The sequence below is a fragment of the Symphodus melops genome (assembly GCF_947650265.1).
Source record: "Symphodus melops genome assembly, chromosome: 19".
Lineage (NCBI taxonomy): Eukaryota > Metazoa > Chordata > Actinopteri > Labriformes > Labridae > Symphodus > Symphodus melops.
Window position 1 is genome coordinate 2,290,033 of NC_136709.1, and position 26,032 is coordinate 2,316,064.

The 26,032-nt window shown below is 41.6% G+C and overlaps 1 protein-coding gene across 1 annotated transcript in view; it reads right to left on the bottom strand.

Moving 5' to 3' along the window:
• The window catches only part of nrxn3a (neurexin 3a), a 136,110-nt gene extending 113,018 nt beyond the window's left edge, over positions 1-23,092 (bottom strand). Inside the window, exons 1-4 of the mRNA XM_079369968.1 lie at positions 22,773-23,092; positions 10,993-12,089; positions 1,699-1,719; positions 682-708 (exon numbers count right to left, since the gene is read on the bottom strand). Coding sequence (XP_079226094.1) covers positions 682-708; positions 1,699-1,719; positions 10,993-11,677 — 733 coding nt within the window. The 5' untranslated portion in view covers positions 11,678-12,089; positions 22,773-23,092. The remainder of the gene's footprint in view (positions 1-681; positions 709-1,698; positions 1,720-10,992; positions 12,090-22,772) is intronic.
• Between the last annotated feature and the right edge of the window lie 2,940 nt (positions 23,093-26,032).

Below are 26,032 nucleotides of genomic sequence, written 5' to 3' on the forward strand. Positions count from 1 at the left end.
CCTGGAACGCCTTCAAAAGCGTTTTTTCTTTAAGACTTAATCAAGCATTAAGATTGATGACTATAAGTCTTACACAAGGATAAGTTATAATGTATATTTAAATTATTCTTTAGCTACAGCTAAGCTAAAGCTATGCTCCACGTTGTGCTGTCAAATCAGCGTGTGACGTGGAAAATGATGACATCATCCACCCGCAGACATTACTGTGACGTGACAGAGAAAAGGTGAATAACTTCTTTGTTAGTTTGCACACAAATTTGTCTTTGAATCACAAAGGAGTGCTTTCTTATCTTCAAATAATGCTGATAGTTTTTGAAATGCTTGAGTGCATTGGTTTTGTACTGAAAGTGGGCGTGGCAAGTATAAACGGAAAAAAAAGCGGCGCTCTTGGACACAGGCCCCTATGGAGGCAACAATATCACCTTTCGATACATTGATTAAAAAGTGAAATTAAATCTATTGAAAAGCAAGAGTTCACCTGTTGAGCTGGATATAAGCGAACGTCAGTGACGGCCAATGTTTAGTAGAAACTATAATTGTATTTTACAATACAATATACTTACACCACAAGTTTAAATACACAGTTGTTTCCATAGCAACACACACACACACATGCAGCTATAGTCTACAAACACCAAAAAACACAAAGAAATAAGATTTCAGAGGAGAAGAGCAGCGTACCTTGTTCTGCCATCATGTGTGCAAGGCCTTCAGGAGGAAACCGAGGGAAGAGACAAAAGTGACAGAGAACTCTTAGCTTCAATACTCGCTGGTATTGTGATGAAACATGTTTTTTCCAGAAGGAAATCATGACATCAGAACACACGGACACACAAAGCTTCCTGCATGTGAGTCAGCAGGAGGCTTCCTCAGAAGAAATACTGACATGTGAAACACTTCATCCCTCCCTAATCCGCTGAAGAGAGCCAAACTGTCTGGAAATGTTTGATGAGGATTTTTAAAGAAGGCATGTAACCTGAGTTTAACTATTTAAAGGTCAAATGCAAATACAAAAAGGCACGTATCAACAAGTGTATTAAAGGTACAGTACACAACTTTATCTTAGTAGAGTATTGGTTAAAATGACACATTTGGATCATCATCACCTGTCTGCCTAATTATATAAAAATGTAAGTGTTCCTTCAAATAAACGTGTTTCTGACGTGTGTCAGTGACAAAGATAAAAATGTGTATAAAAATTAGACTTTGTGGATTTATGGCAAAAATAAATATCACATTTTAGATGGTGTTCTGTGTGGTTTGAAACCGTTGGAGTTCTGAGAGACAACGTAAAAGAAACTGCATCTTCTCCATTTGTTGCTGATTAAATTGTGCTTATCTTAAGAATCAGAACAATGTATTGTTTATTGCATTACAAATGATTCCACCATCTATTTCATGGATAGCAGTGCTTAGAAACATGCATCAGTAATCAGGAAGTTGTGCTGTAATTTCCTCTTTATGAATTAAACCCTGAAAAGTGATTAGAAAACCCAGCATGCGTGGATTCTAATTGACCTGACACACTGCCTTCATATTTAATCTCCATGTGCTTGTACCACTGGCCTCATATTGCTGAATCACTGAGCACAGACAACGTTCACGTTGCCACAGCCAGTCCTGAATACAGCTGAAGAAATGACAGCTGCAGATCATGTGAATCATATTTAGATTTATATTTATATTTATGAAACTCACCTGGCATATTGTTGTTGAGCCCTGGAACAGGAGGAGAGAGAGAGAGAGAAAACAAAACGCAAACAAAGGCAGTATTAGAAACACTCTTTGCACTTGCATGTTGACTACCATGCAAATTATTACACACTTCATATTTCATACAGAGGGCCGGCACAAGGCACGGCCATGTGTATGTGCATAAATATACAGCAGGTTTTTAACAGTGAGGAGTTAAACAATCATGAGAAATTCTTCAGATGAAGTTCAGACAGAAATGTCCAGTGTGTGTGTGTGTGTGTGTGTGTGTGTGGGGGGGGGGGGGGGGGGGGGGGGGGGGGGGGATTTGGACCCATATTGAACTTGTTGCCAGTGATAGTGGGACAAAAATGTGTTAAACTTGGGACCGATGAGGGAACCATGAATATCTTCAGTAATGCTTAAGAGCACCGTGTAATCAAAAGGGTAAAATGTTGGCACCAAAATGTTTTATTGAACCTTATATGACTAAATAAATCATAATGATTGAGATGTGCAAAACAAAAACACTTCAATCCAAAACTGTTCTGATTATTAAAACATTTTTAAAAACTTCTTCACACGGTTCTTCTTGCTCTAAAACCACTCTGATCCTGTATTTCATCATTTCTAAAAACTCCTCCATTTCAGTTCTGCTCAGAACAGGCCTTTCTGTGTCTGTGGCTTTAAATATGTAAATGAGCTGTGTCTGACCACGCCCCCCCTCTGGAAGGACTCGAGTGGCTCCGGCTTTCTCGCTCCATGTCTTATTTTTACGTTGAGAAGGCAGACTCAGAGGGCAGAACAAACACCTAGCTGTGGGAGTATCACCTAGCTCTGGCTACTGCCCTTTGTGATGTCATGAAGGGAAAATCGCCAAACAGCCTGTTTGAGCACGCGTGTTCTGGGGAAGAAAAAAATAAAATAAAAAATGGAGCTGGCAGAAGACGGAGAGGATGAACTTTTCTCATCGTTAGGGGATTTGTACACAGATTAGGGAAACATTAGTGTTAGACAGACATGATAAAGTGTATTTTGTATATCTGAAATTTTTTTTTTTTTAACTCGAAGGGGAAAAATGTACAAAACAAATCAGAACTTCCCACGACCTCCTGAACCAATGTAACAAATGTTACACATAATCAATACATACCTAAGAATCAGAACATTTCTAAATGGTCTGGCGACACGCTTTAAGAACCATGAATATCGTAATCCTTTAAAATTTACAATTGTACGTTTCCAACTGTGGTGGCATTTAAATATGAATAATACTGAATATTGATTGAATACTTCCTTCAAACAAGCAGCTTAACAGAACAGACACAGTTCATGATAAAATCCCTCCTGCTTCTTTGTTTTTTATGGCTATATGTGGTCTGTGTGTACTTTACTCAGTCACAGAATGGAACTAGTTGTAGAATTAAGTGTAAGGTAATTGAGTTGAGATGCATTAAATGTTCTTAGCAGGGTCTAATTGGGCATGTTAGACTGTTAATATGAACACAAGCAGATGGAAGTCAATCAGATATGCATTAGATATTAATTCAGTTTAAACTGAACACGAGTGTCAGCTGTGCTCCATCATGGAACGAGCTGGTCAAACGGTCATCTGGCAGAGGACAGCTGTGTGTGCGTGTGTGTTTGTGTGTGTGTGCGTTGGTTAGGATAATCTTACTAAGCTTTAATTCCTCTGTGTCTTTTCTGAACCAGTTGATTATTTAGAGATTTCTGCAGCATTGAACTCCGAACTCAAATACAGACAGAAGAGCAACTCTTGACAGAAGGAGATTAGAGCAGATTAAATGTGTGTGTGCACTACACCAGTGGACTTGTCTTGCTTCCTTTGTGAGGACGTCTTTCAGTTTTAAATCACTGTGGTGAGGACTTTCTGCATTGGGAGAACATTCAACCCCAGCTTTGTTTTAGTCTTTGAAATGAACTTGTCGGACTTAAGAGAAGGTCGCTGTTTGGATTAAGTACACCAGTTTGTATTGTCGCAAACACACATTGAGTGTTGCTTTCACACAGGAATCAAACTATTGTCCCCAAACATTCTGGTCCTTTTTTACCCATCCATTGGTCCCTACTTCCAATCCTTGATGGCTGCAGCAACCTCTTAAGTGGAAATATGAAGCCAATGAAGAAGAGCAAAATAACTGCAGCTCCTCGAGCGTCCACTTGGAGCTCACTCCAAAAACCAAGATATCCCAATTTGGTCCCAAATTAGACCATGTTGGTCATATTTGCCAACAGAACTAAACATTTAGGTCTAGAGAGATACTTTCCTTTGCAGACCAAAACTTTCCAAAGGAGGGGGGGGCAATTGTAACTTATCCATTTTGATGCTATTGAGGCATAGAGTCATGCTGACAGGCAGGTGGGTTAGTCAGGAGAATGAAGGCCCACTCTTAGCTCCGCCTCTAAACCTGTTTGTTGATTGATTGGCAGATAGGTTGAGATTTAAAATTTGGCGACCGCCATCGTTTGTCTTCATGATGCCTCTTTAGAAACCAAAGGGGGACCTCACTGAGTCTTGACCTGTGTTTGCTGGATCATCAGACTTTGAAGTGCTGGTTCACTGACCAAGCTGTTGTTGGGTTGGGAAAATATAATTTTTATAGTCAGATCTTTGCCCGTTACGATGAAACGATAGTCCTAACCACTGAGGAGAGAGTAGATAAAAAGAAACAATAGGGAGAGAGAAGATTAACAAATCCATCTTTCAGTTCTCTCTCCTGCTCCACTTTGACTCGCTGACTAATCCATCATTCAGGGCTCAATCTCTCTCTCCTGATGATCGGCTGCATTCACTCCCGTCCCTCCTGCTCTCTCATTATTTTGTTCTCCATCTTGACCTACTTCCTTTCACTATTTACTGTGCTGTGCATCAGGATTTGATGGGTTTGTTTGTGGATATATGAAGTGATGGGGATAAAAAGGAAAGCCACCATACATATTTAATGAGTCACCAATCAAACAGTCACAGGTACAATTCCCAGCGGCAGGATTGTCGGCATTTAACTCGATACAATTACCGTATGAGGAGCTCGGAGACATCTTTCTCCGTGTTCTGAATGTCACAAATCTATATCCTCCAGTTCCCACGAGAAATTCCCCCTCAATATAAAATCCAGATCAACTTTCTTTGAGGTGACTCATCATTTGACAAACTTATTTATTAATAAGTGAATGCATAATCTAGGTTTGAGAATGACTCTCTCTTTTAATTCAATACCCGAAAGGTGAGTCGAGGATAGCGGGGGATTAGAGCTGAAAGTGGATTACTTAAAGGGATGATTCATGATGTGTTGGATAAAGTGGGAGAGCGGCGTGATTAATGGGGTATTTCAAAATTCTGCCATCTTTCAGCGTTGCAGGATTGTTTTCTGCACGTTATTAAGGTGAAGGTAAACCTGTTCATTCACACACACGCACATCCCTCAGGATAAAGGATGGAGTCAGGGATTTATTATTCCTCTTTTCATCATCATCAGTGTAACAGCCCTCACCTCCTCTCCGACCGATTGCACCAGCAGCCATGTTTCATGTTGGTATGAACATACGAGCGGCTGGACGAGCAGTCAGGGAGGACCCGGGCCATCTGCTCATGTTGCGGAGTCTCAGCATACAGCTGGTAAACTGTCGGCTGGGTGTCAGCAGCCCCGTGCTCAGACTTACAGGAGGGGAAGTTGGGATTTAAAACGGTGAGGATTTCCAGTTTCTGGGGTCAGTTATGGTCATACCATATCTTGATGGAGAAGTTTTAAATTTGGAGCTAAAAAATATTCAGTCACCAAATTTATTGAGAAATTGTTATGTGGCATATAATATACATCCATCATCTATACCAACTCTTCTGTTTGGGGTCACAGGGGGCTGGAGCTGATCCCAGCTGTCATTGGGCGAGAGGTGGAGTTACATCCTGGTCTGTTCATCAGCCAATCACAGGGCAGACAACCAGTCACACTCACGTTCACACCTACGGCCATTTAGAGTCACCAATTAACCTAACAAGCATGTCTTTGGGAATGTGGGAGGAAGCTGAAGCACCCGGAGAGAACCCACGCATGCACGTGGAGAACACGCAAACTCCACGCAGAGAGGCTCCTGTCCGACGGAGATTTGAACCAGGAACCTCCTCGCTGTACAGAAACCGCGCCGGATTCAGAGAATTTAAAAAAAAAAAATGTTGAGATGACATCCTAGATTATCTTGTTTTTGTTCACAACCCAAAGAAAAGCAGTTTGCCATTATAGTGAAATAAAACCACCTTAAAAAACCTTCACATTTAAGAAGTTGGATTTGGGGGATAAAAAAAACACCAAAAGTTTCTCAAACTTGTGTTTGATTCAATTACAATAGTTACTGATTAATCTGATTAATCAATCACTGCACCCTTTGCATTGAATAACTATTTGGGTTTTGATCCCCAGTAACCTCTTTTTTTAGTTTTGTCCTCAAATAAAAGTTCAGTTTTTACAACTAAAGAAACCCAAACACATCCTGAGCTCTGATCTAAATTCATGGATGTAAAATAGATAATTGTTTGGGGCCTTCTTAGAGTTAATGCAACATGTAGAAGAGAACATTTTGTCCCTGAAATGCACGACTGCCTCGATAACAAAGTACACCTACATTTGAATTACCATCAGCCCTGTTAATTACTTTAAGCAGGCTAATCTAGCACATGATCACTGACATTCCCCTACTTCATCGATTCCTCTCGACAAACTCAGCAATCCTGCAGGCTTTTTCCTGCTCTGTGACTTCATCAATTAATGGTTAATTAAAGAGCGGAGGCGCTCACTGTCCAGTTTGCTTCGCTTTAATCAGATATTGATGAACTGGCAAACTTGCAGAGAAAGCTCTTTCCCTACATGTATGTTCATGCATGGAACCGAAATGGCAAACCTTGTTTCCTCTCAGATTTATTTTGTAGCTTTTCAAGTCTCAGGAGAAGAAGAACACTGAAGTGGTTTTCTATTTGAATTATCATGCGCATGTTTGTGTTTCCTGAAAAGAAAAAAGAAAAAAAAAAACATATCATCAAAAAATCATATTTACTGTTTGATGCTGAGACTGAGTGTATAGTCTCCAGCTAGTTTAAGTTGGACAGTTTAGTTGGATCCTTGACCCACTGACCAAACAGCAAACCTCACCTGACTGCTAAGACTTAGCTAGCCAACGTAAGACAACAACTCCATCGCTGCCAAAAAATGAAAATAATTGGAGAAGGCTTCCAGGTAGTCCATAACCTCCTGATGTTGTTGACCCCTGGCTCCTTTCCTGCCTCCAGTTAAGCTCCACCCACGAAACACAAAAATGGTAAATGGGTTTCAACCTTGCTGTGTCATATTCACTTTCAGGTCTATTTAAAAAAAACCAGCAATCCACCTCTGCAAGCCTCATTAAGCCCGTTATTTATCCCTCAACAATCAACAATCCAAATTCTCCGAGGGCTGCTTGAGTTTCCTGCTACCACTCACCTCTCACGCCTGGCAGGAGGCAGACAGGCGAGCGAGAGAGAGAGAGAGAGAGAGAGAGCCAGAAGTAAATCAACACTGGGAACTGATCCCACTGTGGAGGCTGTAAATCAAGGTTGGGAAAAGAGGCCTATCAACCTACGAGGGTCAGCAGTGCCCTCACAGAGTCACGCTTCACAGCGCCGAGGAGATGCACGGCGGGTAAGAGGCGTGTGCGTTATTTAGAGAGAGAAGTGTGAAGACCAGGGAGTGGGACGACACTGTATGGAGAGATGCCTATGCATGTAAAGTTAGGACACTTGAACATATTCAAATGCCTCTTCACTATATCGGTCCATAAATAGAACTAGAAAAATGTATCATAAAACTGTATCCTGCACTCACAGAAGTCATGTCACAGAGCTCAGGAAATGGTTGTAAATAGAACTTCATGAACCCATAAACGCCATGTGAAAATGTGTGAAAGTCTCCACAGCTACACGATGTTAAATGCCCATTTTGTTTTTCTTTATTTGAGTGTTTGTCGGAAATGTTGCTGCCCATAATTAGATGTGGATATTCATGGTTCTCTGAAATTTATTCCTGATCAGTTTTTTTATCATAAGGCCAAAAATGTTCCCCTCGACTCGTGTTAATCCCCCAGAGTAGTGCAGGGAATCATTATTCTGATGTTAGAATTATTAGAATCAATAACACAGGTTCAGAAGCGTCATTAAGAAACAAGAAGCAGCAATCAACTTTACAGTTTGTAAAAAGGAACGCCTGACATATCTGAAGCCTAATGGGGGATTTCTGGGTCCCTTTAAGATGAAGTTAAAGCTTTTGTAACCTCCTCAAAACATTGCATTGCATCAAAATAAAGAGCCCATTCCTGCTTCAAAGAGGACTAAGACTTTTCATTTTAAACATGACATAACCTGGCGTCTTTGAGAGAAAGCAGGCTGATCTTGTTTAGACTATGAACTGCCATGAAATTCAGAAATTGCATAAATTGCTGCAACTGTGAATGAGAAAGCAAATTCAGAATCTTCAAAATTTGATGACTGAATAATCTCAAAATCTGCGAGACTGTGATTGTGTCTGACAAGATAACAGGTAGGATCTTTACGGAGACAGGCCAAAGTTGAAGATGACATAGCTGATACAGCTTGCTCTTCTAATCCATCAGATTATATTTTCAAACAGTGACTGAAACTCAGAGGTCAAATACACTTCATCATGTCGCTCGAGCTCTAATATGTGTCTTTAGTCTGTCTACAAACCCCTCAATGATGAGAAAAGTCCGTCTTCTCCGTCTTCGGCCGTTTGGAGATTTTCCCTTCATGACATCACAAAGGGAAGTAGCCCCTCCCCCAGGTGGGTGACATTTCCACAGCTACTGTAGGTGTTTGTTCTGCCCTCTGAGTCGGCCTTCTCACCGTACACAATTGGGATTGGTTTAAGAAAGCCTGAACCACATCCCCTTCCAGAGAGGGGGCGTGGTCAGACAGCGCTCATTTACATTTAAAGCGACAGACACAGAAACAGCCTGTTCTGAGCAGGGCTGAAATAGGGGGGTTTATAGACATGATCAAATACAGGATCAGAGTGGATTTACAACAACACACTTCACACATGTTTTTTATGACCTTTGAGATTAATTTAAACTGAAAAGGAGGAGAATATGTGACCTTTAAAGACAAAGGGAGTTTCTTGCCCGTTACTTTGATAATTCAAAGACACACTACAGTATCATACAAATGAAGAAAGCCATGCTGAGGTAGGCCAGATAGTCTCGTGTTCTGTAACTTACCGACTCTGTCAAAGGAGTCTGATAGCTTAAAGGAGAAATATGTAACGGATGGTTCCCTGCTAAGATTGTCTCTAAGGTTCAACACATTCGGCTGGGAGTTCACTGTAGGACTGAAGAAATGTCAGGCTGGAAGTTCGACTGTACTGTCAGATTGTCAAATACACAACCTCAGTGCACACAGCATACTAGTTTTCTGCCCTTCTAGAGAGAATTAGTTAAAAGGGCAAACATTTCAGACTCGTTTTTTTCCCCTGAAAATAAGACGAGTTTAAGTTGATGTATTTGACCAGCCCGCAGAGATCAGAAATTTGGCTCCTCACGCAGTGCCTGTCAGCTGCTGCAGCTTCCCTTCCACTCGCCTGATGTCGTGACAAAGCAGAGGCTGAGCTCACACATTTTCTTCCATACTCTCCACACTAACAAGTCCTCTGCTGTTCTCAAGTGTCTACCATGACAGACAAGTAGAGGAAAGACTGAAGCACAGACATATTTTTTACCCGAGGAGCCCGCTGTGTCAGTTAAATGTCAGCCAGCCCATCAGCTGAGCAAAGGCAAAAACAGCCAAGACTTAGAGAGGAGGATGAGCACCGACGCCAGCCCCCACCCTTCCTCTCCTTTATTTCAAACACCGGCAGGGACAGATAAAAAACCTAATCTTTAAATTCCAGATCCTGTGGCCCTTTGTCTGTGTGCGGGGGATTTGGAGTCAGTCCAAATGGGATGTAAATTCCATATTTGTGAGAGGTTATAAGCAGCGTTGTGGAGGAAAACATGGAAGGAAAATAGCTGAATAAAAACATTCAAACAAATCGCCTCTGATCTGAATTAATTAAGGGGAGGGGGGAGTTCAGGGACTTTCTCATCAGTGGTATTGATCATCTCATAAGGACTTAGATTATTGTGTAGCTGCAGGTTTGGAAAGCCTGAAGAATGTGTATTGATTGTGAATATAATTAAGTACACAACAATAGTTTTTTATAAGAGTAAAGGCAAAAGCAGCCTGACTCCATTTCATGTGCTGACTGCATGTTCACAAATTACCACAACAAAAAGGTTTTATCACAGAACACTCTGTGCTCAAGATTGATCAAAAATCCAGGAAATCCAAGTTTCCATGTGAGGCGAGGGAAAGTAGCTTTTATTTGGCCTGCAGGCAGGAAATACACAAAGAGGGAAGGAGTAGAGGGCTTTCTTTTTTTTTTTTTTTTAATAAGAATCAATTTTGGTCTGGGTACAGCCAGCTGTAGAGCGATTGAAACACAGCTCAGGCAAAATTGTCAGCACAAAAGGATGTGATATAAAACACCTGCCGTCTTGTGATTGGGTGAAGAAAGCGGGCTCAGGAGGCCCCCTTCTCTCTGCAGGCGTCCTTATCAGTGCCTGCAGGACCGATGTCATTAACCTGCGCCTCGCTGGAAAACCGTGCTTAGATTAGCTTTCTGATTTTGTGGCTCAGACACACACGCACACGCGCGCACCCACCACCACACAGCGGTAATAGCAATCACTGAGAGAGCGAAGCAAGCCCACAAAGTCAGACTGCCTCGGAGCTCATGACACCAGGTGTTATAACAGAAGCGATCATTAAGACAGGAGAGTTAAACAGCCAAGTTATGTGAGGACAATGCCGCCTTTACTGTGATTATGATGGTCATTAACATTCCTGTATGCTGATGTGAAAAATGCATTGATCTAAATCAGTTGATCTTCATTGCACGAAGGGGAAAATAACACAAGACATTGAGGGACAACTGTGGCAGGTTTCTATATGTTTAACCTTAGTGAAGCCAGATCGATTAATTATTTTCATTTCCTTTAATCCCTCACAAGAGCCACGTTGATACATAGAGACCCATATCTCCAGAACAATATGCAAGTCTCAAATTCAAGTCTTCAGAACCAGCAGAGGCATGTTGGGCAGTTTTATCTCGATAGCTTCAGAAAGAGTAGTAATGATAATCATTTCCAGCCAAAATCTATCAGAGGTAATCACGAGTGTCAGAGACTTTAAAGACATGTTACCTTCACTGCAGAAGCGGCCCTTGTACTCTGTTTTGGAGCAATCACACACCGGTTCTCCGTCCACCACTGAGCATGTCCCGCCGTTTTCACACGGGTTCACCGTGCACCATCCCTCCGACTCCAGGGGCACCTTAAGGCTTCCCAGGAAGAGTGGCTGTGAGACGCCGTACTTGAGGTCTGTGATTGAGCCCCTGAAGGGCTGCATGTTTCGCACTGTGGGCAGTGTGAGCGCTGCGCTGTGGATGTCCTGAGGCACTCCACCAAGGAACAGGTCACTGATGATTTTCATGAACAGACGCTGAGGCCGCACCTCGTCTGCTTTGACCTGGCCGTCCAGTATCATCACCGTGCGCAGGTTATACCTGCTCAGGGTGGCAAAGTGCCAACTGCCATCATCCACCCGTCTATCGGACACCACTGTGGTCTCAGCGCAGTCGATGCTGAAACGCAGCTGCAGTCGACCCTCCACCACCGCCAGCTGCAGAAAGTCACAGTAGCCTCCGTCGTCAAAGTACAGCAGCAGCGCTTCAGACGCGTCTGTCTTGAATTGGAAGCTAAGGTCGCCGCGGGTGCTGGCGTCCCAGCGGAGGTAGCGTGCCCACTGACCTGGTGTCCCTAGAAACTCCAGACCCAGACATGTGCTGAGGAACACCTGCAGCCTGATAGAAAAACCAATAAGATCCATGGCTGCAAAAAATATTAATCCAATCAAATTGAATTGTGTTGTGCTTGGATGGATTTTCAGGGATCCACAGTTTTATCCACACTGCGTGTGGAGATAAATATTTGTTATAAAAATATGTTTTTAAAGGGAAAAGGGCAGAGGCAAGAGAACAGTCGTTGTCGTTAACAGTCTTATAGTCAAAAGCATTAATGAGTTGTCCAGCAGGAGTTGTTGGTTTCCTCCTCGGGGTTGAGGAGAGGATATATGTATTTTTTTTTTTTACACTTTAGATGTTATGCAATCAGAACTCATGGTGTACAGTCTGATGGAATTAACTTCTCTGGCTATCAGGGCCAGCTGATTTTCCTCCTTCATGTTTTCCACTGTGACATGGAGCTGACGAGGGATCCACGGGTCGGTCCCAGTTCCATCACTGTCAGAAAGAGAGAGAGACAAGGAAATCGCATTTAGTCTTTTTTGCATCAACTAACATTCACCACACATTCTGCAGTCCTTTCTTTAATCTAAACCAAAAGACAGCAGCACAATACAAACATTTATAATCTAAAAAATAAATTGGATGAGTGAACAAGTCCTAAAGTATGTATTTTACAGAAGACATTTGTCCTGTTACTAAAGGCGACTCTGCACCACCTAACATGCAAAAATACCCCAAACAAACATGAACCACAAACTGCAACCTTTATGTATCAGAAGACTGAGCTGTCCAAGGTGCTGATCCTGCTGGGGAGACTCCCAGAGTACTCATGTACAGTCAAGGGTGTCGCCAAAATCAACACAAAGTCAAACTTCCTTACAGACACTTTCAAAAACAATTTAAGGAAGGACTTCCAACTTTTTTTTTTCAACTCAAGCAAAGAACCAGACGAGGTGTTATACCACTTTAACTTGCACATACAGTAAATGAAAGCAATGTGAAACAGTTCATTTGGACCAAGTAGAAACCTCCGGTCTTAAAAAATTAAGCCGTGCAGAAGTGCAAAATCCTGGAGTGTCCACTTCAGGCTGGCTCCAGGAACACAGGAAGTCATGCACACACAAGTGTAAATAAATCTGTTTTTAGAGCATTTTACAGCATTAACATGTTTACAGCCTGGTACTAAAAAAACTAAATAGGTCTGATTAGTGATTGTTGAAACCCCCTGTAGGAACAGATGGCTGACATCCATTAATATTTACAGTCTGTGATTTGGACGCTAGGTTAATGGCATCGATCGAGTGTATTTGTTTTTGGTAAAAAAAATTGTATAATTAATTTCTCAGATAATCCAATGAACTATGGAATGGTTTATTTAAGAAGGAAGGGATTGTGCTGCATCCATTAGTTTATCGATGTATTAAATGGATAAAAACAGAAGATAGAAATAAAGAAGACTAAAAAAAAAAAAAAAACTTTGACCATGTTGCAAACAACCTCAAAACCCCCAGAACATAATCCTTAGGACGTGATGTGTATGTCCTCTGAGGGAGCGACAGCCCTGATGGATGGTACAATTAACGCAAACTACATGTGGATACTGATGTAATGAAGACAAATGGGACACATATTGAGCATGCAGTTTCTTAGAGAGAAGAAAAGCTTGACCGTATTTTAGTAGTGTTCACAGAGACTGTACCACTGACGGCCAGTAATCCTAATTAAAAATGCCTTTGATACTGTTGCATTCTTCTCCTCTCCTAAAAGGTTTTTTAGTTTTATCGGTCATCAGCTGTGTAAATGAGCCCATTATTCTCATGGCAGTGTCAGGCAGTCAGCCTTTATCTGATGACAGGCCCGAGAGACAGCTTTCTGAACACACACAGATAAACACACGGAGGAAACCAAACACTAAACATCAAGTGGGTTGGTGTTATATTCCATTTATAAAAGAAATGACTTCTGTTTCTATTAAACTAGCATAATTGAGTTGGAAAACCCCAAATATGTGTGTTAACTGTCCCATGTCGCCCATTTCTGTGAGAATTAGCGACCACATTTATTAAGAGCATATTGACTCCCATTTTTACATCGGTGTAGCTCATCTTCATGTCACTGCTGAAATCAAAACTGGTATCAGCATTGACAATGACTGGAGTAGAAATGTGAAGTCATTGGATGTCTACATTGTTCTTGCTGGAGCTCAGAAGATGGACATTGTCCAAATAAACTGACTTTGTCACATCACGTATATCTCTGTATATTAATCTGTATATTAAGCCAATACCTTAATGGAAAAAATAAAAAAATGCAGTTCCTCGAGTGTCCACTTGAGGCCAGCTGTAAAATGCAAGAATTTGTATGAGGTCAAATATTAAAATGACAAATTGAAAAAATGTATACAGTATGTATTCTGTATAGATTTTTACACCATACCGGGGGTGATTTTCTGGTCACTCGGCCATTTTGTCGTTATTTAGCATAACCTCAATACGAACATTTGCATAATTAGAGGTAACATAATTGGAGTTAACTGACAGGTTGAAGCGTTACTGTTTGCAAAGAGACTAAAGACCCGCCTCAGCTCCCACCTTTACCTGTTCTTATGTTGATCTTAAGTTGAGTCACCATCAAAACACCTCTCTGGTGAGTTTGTACCTATAGGCCTGATCCCTTATGACTTGATCCATAACAAAGATATCTACCTTTTTTTTAAATTCTGATACTTGCTTGTAAAAAGGCCATCACAAGGAACTGGCTGAAAATCAACCCTCCAAGTCCAGCACAATGGTTGGCCATAATCTTTTTTCTCTATGGAAAAACTGACTTATTACCTACAAAGTCGATCAGGAACCCATGATCAAAAAATGGATGGACTACTGACAAAAAGTCGGACAGTGATCTCTGCTGCGCAGAAATGACTTAAGAAGAAATACTCAAATACTAAATTGTAGATTTAAATGCCATGACATTTTTATATAGAAACCGTTAACAACTTCAGAGAAATCTCTGACAGCTGGTAGCAATATGTCACAGAACAGAGGAGGCTGATGTAAAGGTGCAGTAAATCTTCTGAGAAGTCAATCTACTTCTGCCATTGACACAGTTGAGAGCTGTGGAAAAGAGGCTACAACAACTACTCAGACTTAGGCATGGAGGGGAGGTGGGGAGGGGGGAGGGAGGTCAGCAGGTCGGCTGGAGATTACAGAATATCTCGTCAAAGCTTCTTTTTTATCATTTGGCTTCTGTGCTGCACGTCTACCTTTAACCCCCCATAACGCGACTGACTATTCCATCAGTGTCGAATGAACAGTGTCAGTACTTATAAGTGGCAACCTCTAGTGCTGAAACATGAAGCCAATGCAGAGTGATTGGCAGTAAAAGCTTATAAGTCACCATTAGGTCCCATATTAACATTTACATGTGAACAGCAAAGGAAGGACATTTGTGCATAATAAAGGGTTGAGTTGACTGACAGGCGAGCGTGTTGTTACCGTTTGCTACGAGTTTTAAGTCCGTTTTAGCTTCTTCTACTTGTCCGTTTCTAGACTGATCATACGTTTAGTAGAGTCAGAATTTCCAACATGGCGGCAGCCATCGGCTTCAAAACACCTCTTCAGAAAAGCACAGGCTGACGTCAGTGAGTCCTACAGTGACACAGGTACGGGAAATGACTCCTAGTGAGGAGCTCAGGATGACTCAGCTGCATGTTAAGGGTCATTACTAATGAAAGGAGCAATTACGGTTCAATGAATGCCACTAACAATAGCTTTCATTATGTGAGAATGATTACTGCAACTGTTACAAACATCTCTTTTCCAACAGGAGCGGCTGGAGTGACATTTTTCTTCGGAGGTCAAAAAAGGGAAGGGCTGTGTGAAGTTGTTTCATCTCTGCAGTGCTTGATACTGACATTGAGATCATTAACACGGCTGATCCTATTCCCCGTCCAAGCCGTCACTTGTTGAGTTTGAACTCAGAGTTGTTTCTCACCATGATGGACAACAAGGGATACACGGTCAAATTATAGAGTTTACACTATCTGCCTACAAATCTGTTGTGTTGTGGCTCTCAATTATGTGGCAACACTCGGTGACTTGGGTTGGAAACAGGACTGGCACATGTTCAAGTGAAGTCTTGAAGTTGGTGATGTGCCAGTTTCCCGAGCATTGCCGAGTTGCCCTTGAGCAAGGCACAGAAAGCCCGCTCTTTCATGTGCAGCCCCCTCACTCTGACATGTCTCCACTGGTGACGCGACTTCTGCTTCTTCTTTTTGGGAGGAAAATATTGTTTGTACTGACATTTCAAGTCAATCTTATCTGTTGATATCTGAAAGTGACGACATTATTATTCTGATAATCCCATTTAAAGTGCTTTAAAATAAAAATAAAAAACATTAAAGCATTACCTAAAAACCTAAATAAACTTCAGTGTGTATTTAAAACAGGGAGATTAAGCATGTGAACAAACTGAAATGTTCAGTTTGGACCTCTAAGACCACGTTAAATAAACTATGAAAAACAAACACTTTGCACTATCTCTGTAAAATACATTAAAAGAGAGATATGTGTCATTAAATATTTTGACGTTTTATATTTTGGGCTGAACTTTATCTGAGAACTTAGATTTCTATTTTACAACAAATATAATCAGTCAATACTTGAAGTGTACTAAAAGACTTTTGAGAAAGGGAGTACCACTGCTTTAAGATATTATTACTATTTATGTAATTACATCACCTACAATGTAGTTTTACATCTTTAAAGAATAGGGAGCATGCACTCTCTGAATAACGATTTTTTTTTTTTTTTTAAATTGACAAAAGCGAACTATTTCTCTTGCAGAGCTCTGAGGGTTAAACTCAGTATCTCATTTGAAAGAGGGCTTCTAATGATGTCACTGTTCGTTACTATGAACAAACAATGTCAATCTCATGTCCACGATTTGTGTCCATTTTCAATAAAGATTTTTTGGGGGGCTTTTTCCCTTTATTGGCTAGGATAGTGAACAGAGTCAGAAACCAGGTGGAGAGAGAGAGAGAGAGAGAGGCCGGACTCGTAAACCGGTCATCCAATAGAAAACTATAGCCTCTGTGTGTGGGGGTGTGGCCTAACTGCTCGGCCATCACCACCCAGGATTGCTCTCTTCTTTAGTAGCTTTATCAAACCTCTGATTCTAGACAGCGGTAAAGATATGTGGACTGCTTTCAACTACTCAAGGTGCAACAGCTAATCATTTACCGACATGCTCCATCATCACATTGAAAATTAAACATTTAAAATATGCATTGCAATAAAAAGAAGCAAACCATTTTTAAGGATTTGCATTATTAACAACAGGATTTTTGAGAAGATTTGCAGATATCATCATGGAGGCCTACTGGGTCTTTCACAATTATCTTTATCTTATTTTGAAATGTGTACCAAAATAAAACAATAATTACAATAGACGTAGAATTATGGAGATACTATATCCTGGTCTCATCATCTGGCCTTGTTTGGATGAGATCCAGTTATTGTAGACACTGAGACTGGCTGGTCAGCAAAAACAAAAAGAAACGTGTCTGTCAGCTTCCACGATAATACAATAATTCTCATTTCCTAATTAAAAATTAATTCACAGGAAATATGAGCATCTCCTTTTAGATGAAGCCTGCTGTGTTTAGCAAACCGAGCATTTAACAGATATGAGCTCTACAAACAATCCACCATGTCATTTTTTTTCCTCTCTTTTTTTTTTTTTATCCTGATGCGTTATCAACCCTCACACAGACTCTTCACCGCCTGCAGGTCAGATCGTTTCACACTGAGCTGCTTATCAACCAAGACGAGATATTAGCCAATCAATGCAGTCCAGCTCTGACATCACAGACACTCCTCTGAAACTATCAGTATTAGAAACATGCTTTAGAAGGATTTTCTTCATGAATATTTGAAGCATTCAGCACTATTATTTTAATGTCTTTTTTTTAAAAAAAGGCAGTTTTTGTATATCAAACATTTTTTAGCCGTCACATCTTGTACCATGATTTTTCCTGTGTGCTGTATGAAAGTGTTCATTTAAAATTCACTGTACACGTGTACCCCGTGTAATTGTTGAGTTTCAAAAGAAGTGCTGAAAATAGCACCAAAATATCTGCCTCCTGCAGCGCCAGTCTGTACTCACATCAGGACTGGCCTTTAAAAAGCCTGACTCATGTCTGCCAGGCTACCTTCAAGCTAAAGTTAAGCTTGATTCTTTTTCTTTTTTGGACTATTAAAATCAAAGTGTTGTTCTGTTCAGTCTGGTGTATTTAAATGAGTTATTTTGCATGACGTACTGTCTATTTACATCCTTTTTTTTTTAATTCAGCTGACGGTCGTTAGATAATAAACACACACACACACCATCTATTCATGCAGTGAAGCCGTGTTTACAAATGCAAACTTGTTCTGGCATTATTTTCAGTTTTCTACAATGTGTGTGTCCATATCTTTGTGTGTGTGTCTTTTGTTGCAGTGTGGGGAGCGTCAGGGGTTAAAAGGCTAAACGACATGGATCATTGTTCCCGGTGAAAGGCTCCTTTGACCAACCCCACAGGGATGAGTCCACACACACACTGACAAAAGGCAGCGGCACTCTGGATCCTATTAACAACCACACACACCGAGACGGCGGCGTGTGTGTGTGTGTGTACGTTTGTGTGTGCTTGTAAATGCAAATAAAAGCAGCCCACCGGCAGGCCCCTTGTGTTTAAATGGATGTCACTTGCCAGTAATTTTACAGCAGGTGCCCTCATCACACACACACACACACACACACACACACACACACACACACACACACACACACACACACACACACACACACACACACACACACACACACACACACACACACACACACACACACACACACACACACACACACACACACACACACACACACACACACACACACACACACACACACACACACACACACACACACACACACACACACAGAGAGAGAAACTGTGTCCAGGCGCAGTGACAAAATGTCCTCCACATCTTGCAGATAAAAATCAGAGAAGAACAGGCTGAGATTGTTGCTGATCTGCTCACGTCGCTCAGCGTGAGGCCTCTGAACGTGCTGCAGTTTGCATCTCACATCAGATTCACAGAGGTGCCATTTTCCCCTACGTTTCTCCGGTACTGCAGTCGTTTACAATCCAACATCATTTGACCAGGACATGCAACCTGACAGAGGAGAGAGGAAGAGGAAGAGGTAGAGGAGGAGGAGAAGGAGGAGACAGAAGAAGGGTGGAAACAGAGAAAGAGAGAGAGAGAACGCTGGAGAGGAGGGGGGCGATGTTCCACCTCATCCGCTCCCACTCATGCATCTCACAAAAACACCCCGACACTCCTCTTCCTCTAGATCACGTTTGAAACACACACACTTGAAGCATGACACACACCTTTCTAGGTACACAGAGAGCAATCTAGCCACCATCTTAAAAGGCTGATATCCATATAGTTGGCTGTTTCATATCATATGTGGAAGACCCTGCAGACAGGGCGTAAGATGGAAGAAAAAAAAAACACACTCTTTCACTGTGGTGCAATAATCTTAAAAATCCACTCTCCACATTGTGCAGGCCTGCATGCTGCACTGACAGCTACTAATCACCTCTGACTGTCAAACCATGTCCTGAGATACAAACATTTTATTCAGCCACCTTTACAAAGAAGCACTGTGATCCAAGAAGGGTTCGAATGTACTTTAGATACTGTAGATTTTTAAAGACAAGAAGATATTTATCAGCAGATTAAGAGACAGCTTTAGTGAAAGAGATGAGTTTTTTTCCTTCAACAAAAATCAGCAGCTGCTTGAAAAAAAAAAAAAATGTGTACATGGATTTATCTACAGAGGAAACCCAATTTTCTACGTAAAAAATTTAAAACAGTCAATTGGAAAACGTAGGTAGCATAAATGTATAAGAGGAAGATGAGTAAGAGGTGGGGTGTGTGTGTGTGTGTGTGTGTGTGTGTGTGTGTGTGTGTGTGTGTGTGTGTGTGTGTGAGAGAGAGTGGGAGTGTGTTATATTTTGGCGCGGGTTTGGCGGCGGGTGCAGCGTGGGCACCGTGTTGTTATCGGCTACTCTGCAGGCAGGACACGCCTTCTCTGGGCTCTGTGGTTCTGCTGCAGCACCCTTCACGGCATTACATCACCCAGTTAGAGAGCACCCAGCACCCCACAAACGCCTGCACACACACACACTCTCTTTCTCACACACAATCACACGCGCGCGCACACACACACAGTCACACACGCGCACACTCAACCCAAACGCACGACGCCAGCATCAAGCAGACTTCTGTAGACATTTACACACGAATGTCTGTTTTTACACTACTCGTAAAATACACACCAGAAAATTGAAAAACACGTGCACAAACCACTGCAGACACAAGAAAAAAAAAACAGCAATCAAAAGCTGCTACACACAAATCACTACACACACTCCACCAGTGAACACACCCACAAATACCTCGCCTTTTTCTCTCACCAGCAGCAGCAGCAGTTTTATGTAACATCACACCGCATACATTTTTTTCTAACGGTTTTATTTGCATTTTAATTATGTTTCCATTTTACACAATAATTGGCCGAAATGCACGTGCAAGTAATCATGTGCTTGAGCGTTTTGGGGCCTGAAGACATCAGAAATGATTGCAGCAAAAAAAGAAATTTGTTTCAATTCATTTTTCTCCCAAAATCTTATTTTCAAAAGGATGCCTGTAAAATCGACAGAGCAAAGAAAACATGGAGAAAAAGAGCATTCCCTTAAATTCGGCGTAATATTTGCCTCTCCCCGCCCAGAGGGATTACTGTTACCTTGAGAGCCCTTGGCTTTTTGCGCCTGATTTGTCAGCGCAGTTAATCGGCTGCCAACCAGAACAAAAAAAAAAAAAAAAGAAGCAGGACAGCCAAATTACCCAAAACAGCCTCCATCCTGCCCCCCCAAACCCACCCAAAACACCCCAAGCTTAAATATAGAGAGGAAGAAGACGAGATGAAAAACTAAATCGAGATGAGGGAGGGAGGAGGGAGGGGTCATACTATTCTGTAGAAAATATAGAAACTCAGAAAAGAGATAATTAGATGTGATTGAAAATTTTTGATTTAATAACCGGGGAGTTTAATTCGGTCTGATGTTTTAACGTTCAGCATATAGCTTAAATATATTTAATAGGAAGGAGGGTAAAAAAAAAAATCCACGTATAGGCCTTTTGAGTTTAACGAGGCCTAAATAAAAATAAAAGCCATAGGATACATATTATAGCTGTTCAGATGCTTAAAATGTTAATCTAAAGCGTGGTGGTTGCTGGTGTTGAAGCACCTTTAGGCCCTTTGCAGGGAAAAAGAGACGCATTCCCTGGCTGGGTCACGCCCATTTTGAAGACAGTTTTTTTTTTCTTCTAGAAAAAGCCTGATTAGGAATTCCCTCTGCATAAATGCACAAGAATCATCTAATCCTATTAACTCTTTAAATCCGACACATCGAAATGTGTGCTGCAGTGATGAAGAAATGTATCATTATCCTCTTGCTTTGGTGGATTCGCACCCATTTGGACTCTTGAGTTAAAACGAGCGGATGATTTTTTTTTTCCAGACGAGATATGAATCAAAAGGCGTCACACTGACTGAAGGTGAAGGCCTTTATATCTTGTTTTTTAGCAGCAGATTGTGGTTTTATTTGCGCACACATTACACAAGGCCTCGTCTTTTTCTTACAATTAAAACTGTCAAATGTGCTGCGTAAAATGGGACATCCAGCATTCGTCGCAGTGTGAATGACAAACTGAAGGCAGGGCGCGTTGAAATTAAAATGTTCGTCTCTAAATTGATTTTTCAGTCTTATCTACAAAGCGGGCCCAGGCTCAGGATTTTTTCCTCTAAAATGTGGACTGCTGAAAGAGGAAGGGGGGGAAACTTGCCGGCTCGACGTGCAGCATGAAATGCAGTTTATTGGGAACAGAGCAGTCACATTTCTGCAGACCTCCCTTATGTCCCTGCGGACGCCATTTGATCCACCAGGGAGCCAAAATCATCAAAGTCAGCCCTTCAATAAAATGTCATTTTTATTTTCCTCGTTGGAATCATTCTACTGTCTTGTGTTAATAATTATTGCTGATGTATCTTAGTCATTTTCAATATTGAAAATATTAAAGCAAACTTCAACGTAAAAAGATGTGTATTATCACGTTTTTCAAACATATCTTTTAGAATATATATACAGAAAAAGAAGCAGACTACGTTGAATCAATGCGGTAAATGTGTGTGAAACAGCAGCAGGATTGTTTTAACGCACAGACAGGAGGAAGGATAATGGAGGAATGTGATGGTGTCTGCATGCTGAGGAAGGAAGTGTGCAGCCTGCTGGTGCGCGCTGTCCATCTGCGTTTACACAGAAGGTCATGTATCAAACTGCTGCATGTAAAACCCAATGGTCGAATTACATCAAAAATATGCATCTATATTTAAAGAGTGTATGTGCTCGTGTGCGGAGAGTGATGCGCGCGCGCGTCTTGTAAGGGCGCATTTGTTTGACATTTTAACATGAAGCTGCCGACGAAAACAATGCGTGGACACCGGACACCTGGCGTTCACGTTATTCATTATTCATCATCCGAAAAAACAAGGTGAAGGGGAGCCTGCAGGTCGTGGTTTCAGTCTTTGTTCCGCTTAATGCTGACTAATATTTGATCCATGAGCGGATTTAAACCATGCGCGGCTGTGTATGATAATAAAATAAAAAATATATAATTGATAATTCATATAGTAAACATCTCCTCAGAGGAGCGGGAAATATGTGCGTAATTCTACACCCGTCTGTCACTGTGCCTCTCTCTCTCTCTTTCTCCGAGTGAATTTAAAGGCCATCTTCCTTTTTTACTCCCACAAACGCCGCTTCCCTTGCCGGAGACACCCACCTGCTCCCGGCTCGATATGTTCACCGTTCCGGTGCTCACTAACAGGAAAAAGTCCTGTCAAAGTGGCAAGTTCCGTGCTACCTGTGCGCCAGGAGTCCAGGCTTCCTCTGGAACCTTCCCCTGTTTCTGCCCCCATGAAATTCAATTCTTAAGCTTTTTCTAAGCGGACAAGCAACATGAACAGATTGGAGTAAAAAAAAAAAAAAAACACGACGCTACTGACCTTTGATAAACAGAATACCAAGAGTATCCAAGTGCAAAAAATCCAGCCGTAAACTCCACAGAGCCGCAGTTTTTTTTTTTAAATTCCAGTCTTCGAGCAAAAGCAGCAATGTGTCCGGTGCTGGTGCTGGTGTTGGTGTGGAGCGGCGAGGGGCGGAGAGCACCAGGCGGTACCGGGGTTGGGTTTATGGTCCCTTACAGGTGCGTCGAGCACGGTGCATCATGCGCACAAAAAGCCGCTGTTGGCTTGGTGCGACTTGCAGCGGCTGCAGGCAAGAGGCGCACGCGCACACACAGACACACACATGCACAGGCACACACTCGGGTCCGCCCTCTACTCAGCACCAGCACACGCCATTTAAAGGCGCACAGGCTCGTCAGCGTAACACACACACACACTAATTTAGACACACACACACATACACTTGAACATACTACACACACGTGGCAGCATGTATGCTTCAACACCTTTTATGCTTTATGATCAAGAAGAACATTTCTGATTTTGGTGCTTCAGCATCAGTGAATCACTGCGGATCAGTTCATTATGTGTGTTCAAGTTTTCAAACAGGTTGTTACCTGCTGTCACAGCGACCGTGCTCACTGTTTTATGTGGCTGCATCATGCTTTTAATCTTCCGTCTGTATAAATAATGAGCCTAAAATAAGTTTTGTTTACAGACAATGCTGACCTGTGTTTCCCTTATTGAATTCAAAACACCTTTTCATAAACAGATATACCTGTTCCTCTAACCTTCAGTACACCAGGACTGAATGTGAAGTCACACTGGGACATAAAATCCATTTTTCAAAGAGCCTATGGCAGAGAAATCACACAGCTTCAGAAATGAAGCACAGCAGGTAAGAATTAAACAAGGAAAAACAAACTATTCATTTAACAATGAACATTAACATTTGAAACTTTCCCTGCTGGGATGTATTTGAATCAAATTCACTTTGAATCATTTTTAATTCATCTATAAATGCTCCTGAGAGTGCTCAGTGACCTTATTTAAATGTTTATGTGTGGGCCTTTATTTAGAGATAGGACAGTAGATAGAGGCAGAATGTGGGTTGAGAGAGAGAGAGAGGGAAATGACATGCAGGAAAGGAGCCACAGGTCGGATTCGAACCCAGGCCGCCCGCAGGGAGAACCACAGCCTGTGGACACGCCCACTCACCGATATCGAGGTGACTTTTTGAGACTCAAATTTCTCCTCTAAGAACATCTTTTCTTTGAAGTTTGACTTTTCATCATATTATTGTATCCTACATACATTTATGAAACCAGGAATCTAAATGTTCCAGGCCCCGCCCCTTTTATGGGCCTGGTGTTCCTGCATGTTGTGACAAACAAAGGCAGAGGCCCTGATGTATTTAGTGTTGATAAAAAACAGTTGTGGATCAAAAATAAATCAACAAGCGTGTCTGCCTCGCTCCCCCACAGTGAAGCAGGTTGGTGTCTGGATGAGTTGTCAGAGAAAAGTCAGTGATTTATGAAATCATTTTGTTCACATTTAGATATTCTCTCTTGTGTCCTTTTACAATTTTATAGGCTTTTTTCTGTCTTTGCTGTGCACGAGTTTTGTTTGAAAATCATAAAAGGCCCGTCTCACAATGACGTCAGTCCCGAATAAAGGCGGGGAGATTTTATAGAGTGAAGTCAAAATAAGCTGTGGCTAGTTTTTTACGTTATTCATTGTCATAAAGCAGAAGAAGAAAAAGAAAAGTGCATTTCTTCTCTTTCAACCGTTTGAGACAGAATTAGCTTGAACACGTTCACTTTAATCTTTGCTCATCTGGCCTTCGTCATATTTCAGGTTTTAGATGTCTCTATTCATGACACAGTGACTCTCTCAGAGTGCAAAAAGAAATGGGACTCAGTTTCCACGAGTCACAAAATCTGCTTTGAACTGAGCGACCTCGACGAGAAGAGGAAGAACAGAAATGAACTGTGATCCTGAGGATCTTTGGCTTCGAGCTGAACGACATGTTACATAAAATCCAGCCATTAAATTCTGTTTGATCTGCACATATATGTTCTAAGTTTTAGATCAGGGGAAAACGTCTTTCTATAAACTTCAGCAGGAGATTATCTTCCATGCAGTTCATGTCACAGATTCTTCCTGGAGATGAAAATATCTTCGCAACAAGAAACCAAACTGGATCCTGGCTGATTGAAACAATCAGACACAAACTGTGAAAAGGGCTCGATGTGTTTTTATTGCATCATAGCTTCTATCTTGTGGTAGTCTGTGTTTTTGTTGATTTTCTAGGCATCTTAATGTTTTTTTTCCCCTCAGAGATTGACTGTTTTTTATCCATGTGTTCCTAGTTTCCACACAAGCCTTCAGTATGAACCTGCAGGTAACTCAGTCTGGCTGTAAGAGGTTCAATGGGCATCAAAGGGACGTTGATATCAAAGCTCAGCTTATCGTAACTGCACAGACTGACCAGAGCGGCTCCAAATGACATCACCAGCATGAAAATGGCAACGCCCGACACATTCTGACCACGTTTGTTTCAACTGAGTACGCTAAGCTGTGTCATACTGTGTGTGGGGTTAGTTTCTTTATAGAGCTCAAGAGCAACTCAAAGTGCTTTAAAACAGATGATTAAAATCATCATCAAGAAAAAATAAGATGTTTAAATCCCGAATATAAAACTTCGAAGTTAACGATTTCATCACCTTTAAACCGTGAACACCTGCTCAGGCCTTACAGTCGTTTTCTGTGAATGTTTTTTTTATTTTTTAAACACACACAATATTAAACATGCCAGTTTGTAAAGACACTGACCAGTTAGACTTGTTTGTTTATCTCAGGGCTCCAATTCTGTACTGCAGATTGTTTTCCCCCGAATAACCCTTCATCAAGCCTTGAACTCTTTACATTTTCTACAGGGACTCGAACCCTCTGTGTTTGTAGATCTGTCAGAGATCATGATAAGTAAATAAAGTCAATAAGTAAGTAAATAAATAAAGACTGATTCATTCATTCTGATTCTGGCTCTGGAAGCTTCAGGGGGGCAGAATGCTGCAGGGCTCCCAGGAGCTGCTCTCCAGAGCTGGGAGAAGAGAGACGACGGCCTCCATGGAGGCGTGGAGCCGTCATCGTTTCATGTCAGCTCACTTTGTAGACTCATCCCGGGATCACGCCAACGCACGTTTACCTCAGGATCTGAAAACTGAAGTTCAGTATGGACATGCAGCCTTGTAACACTATGCGAGTGTTCAAATCGGGATCAATATAAGAGGTCTACT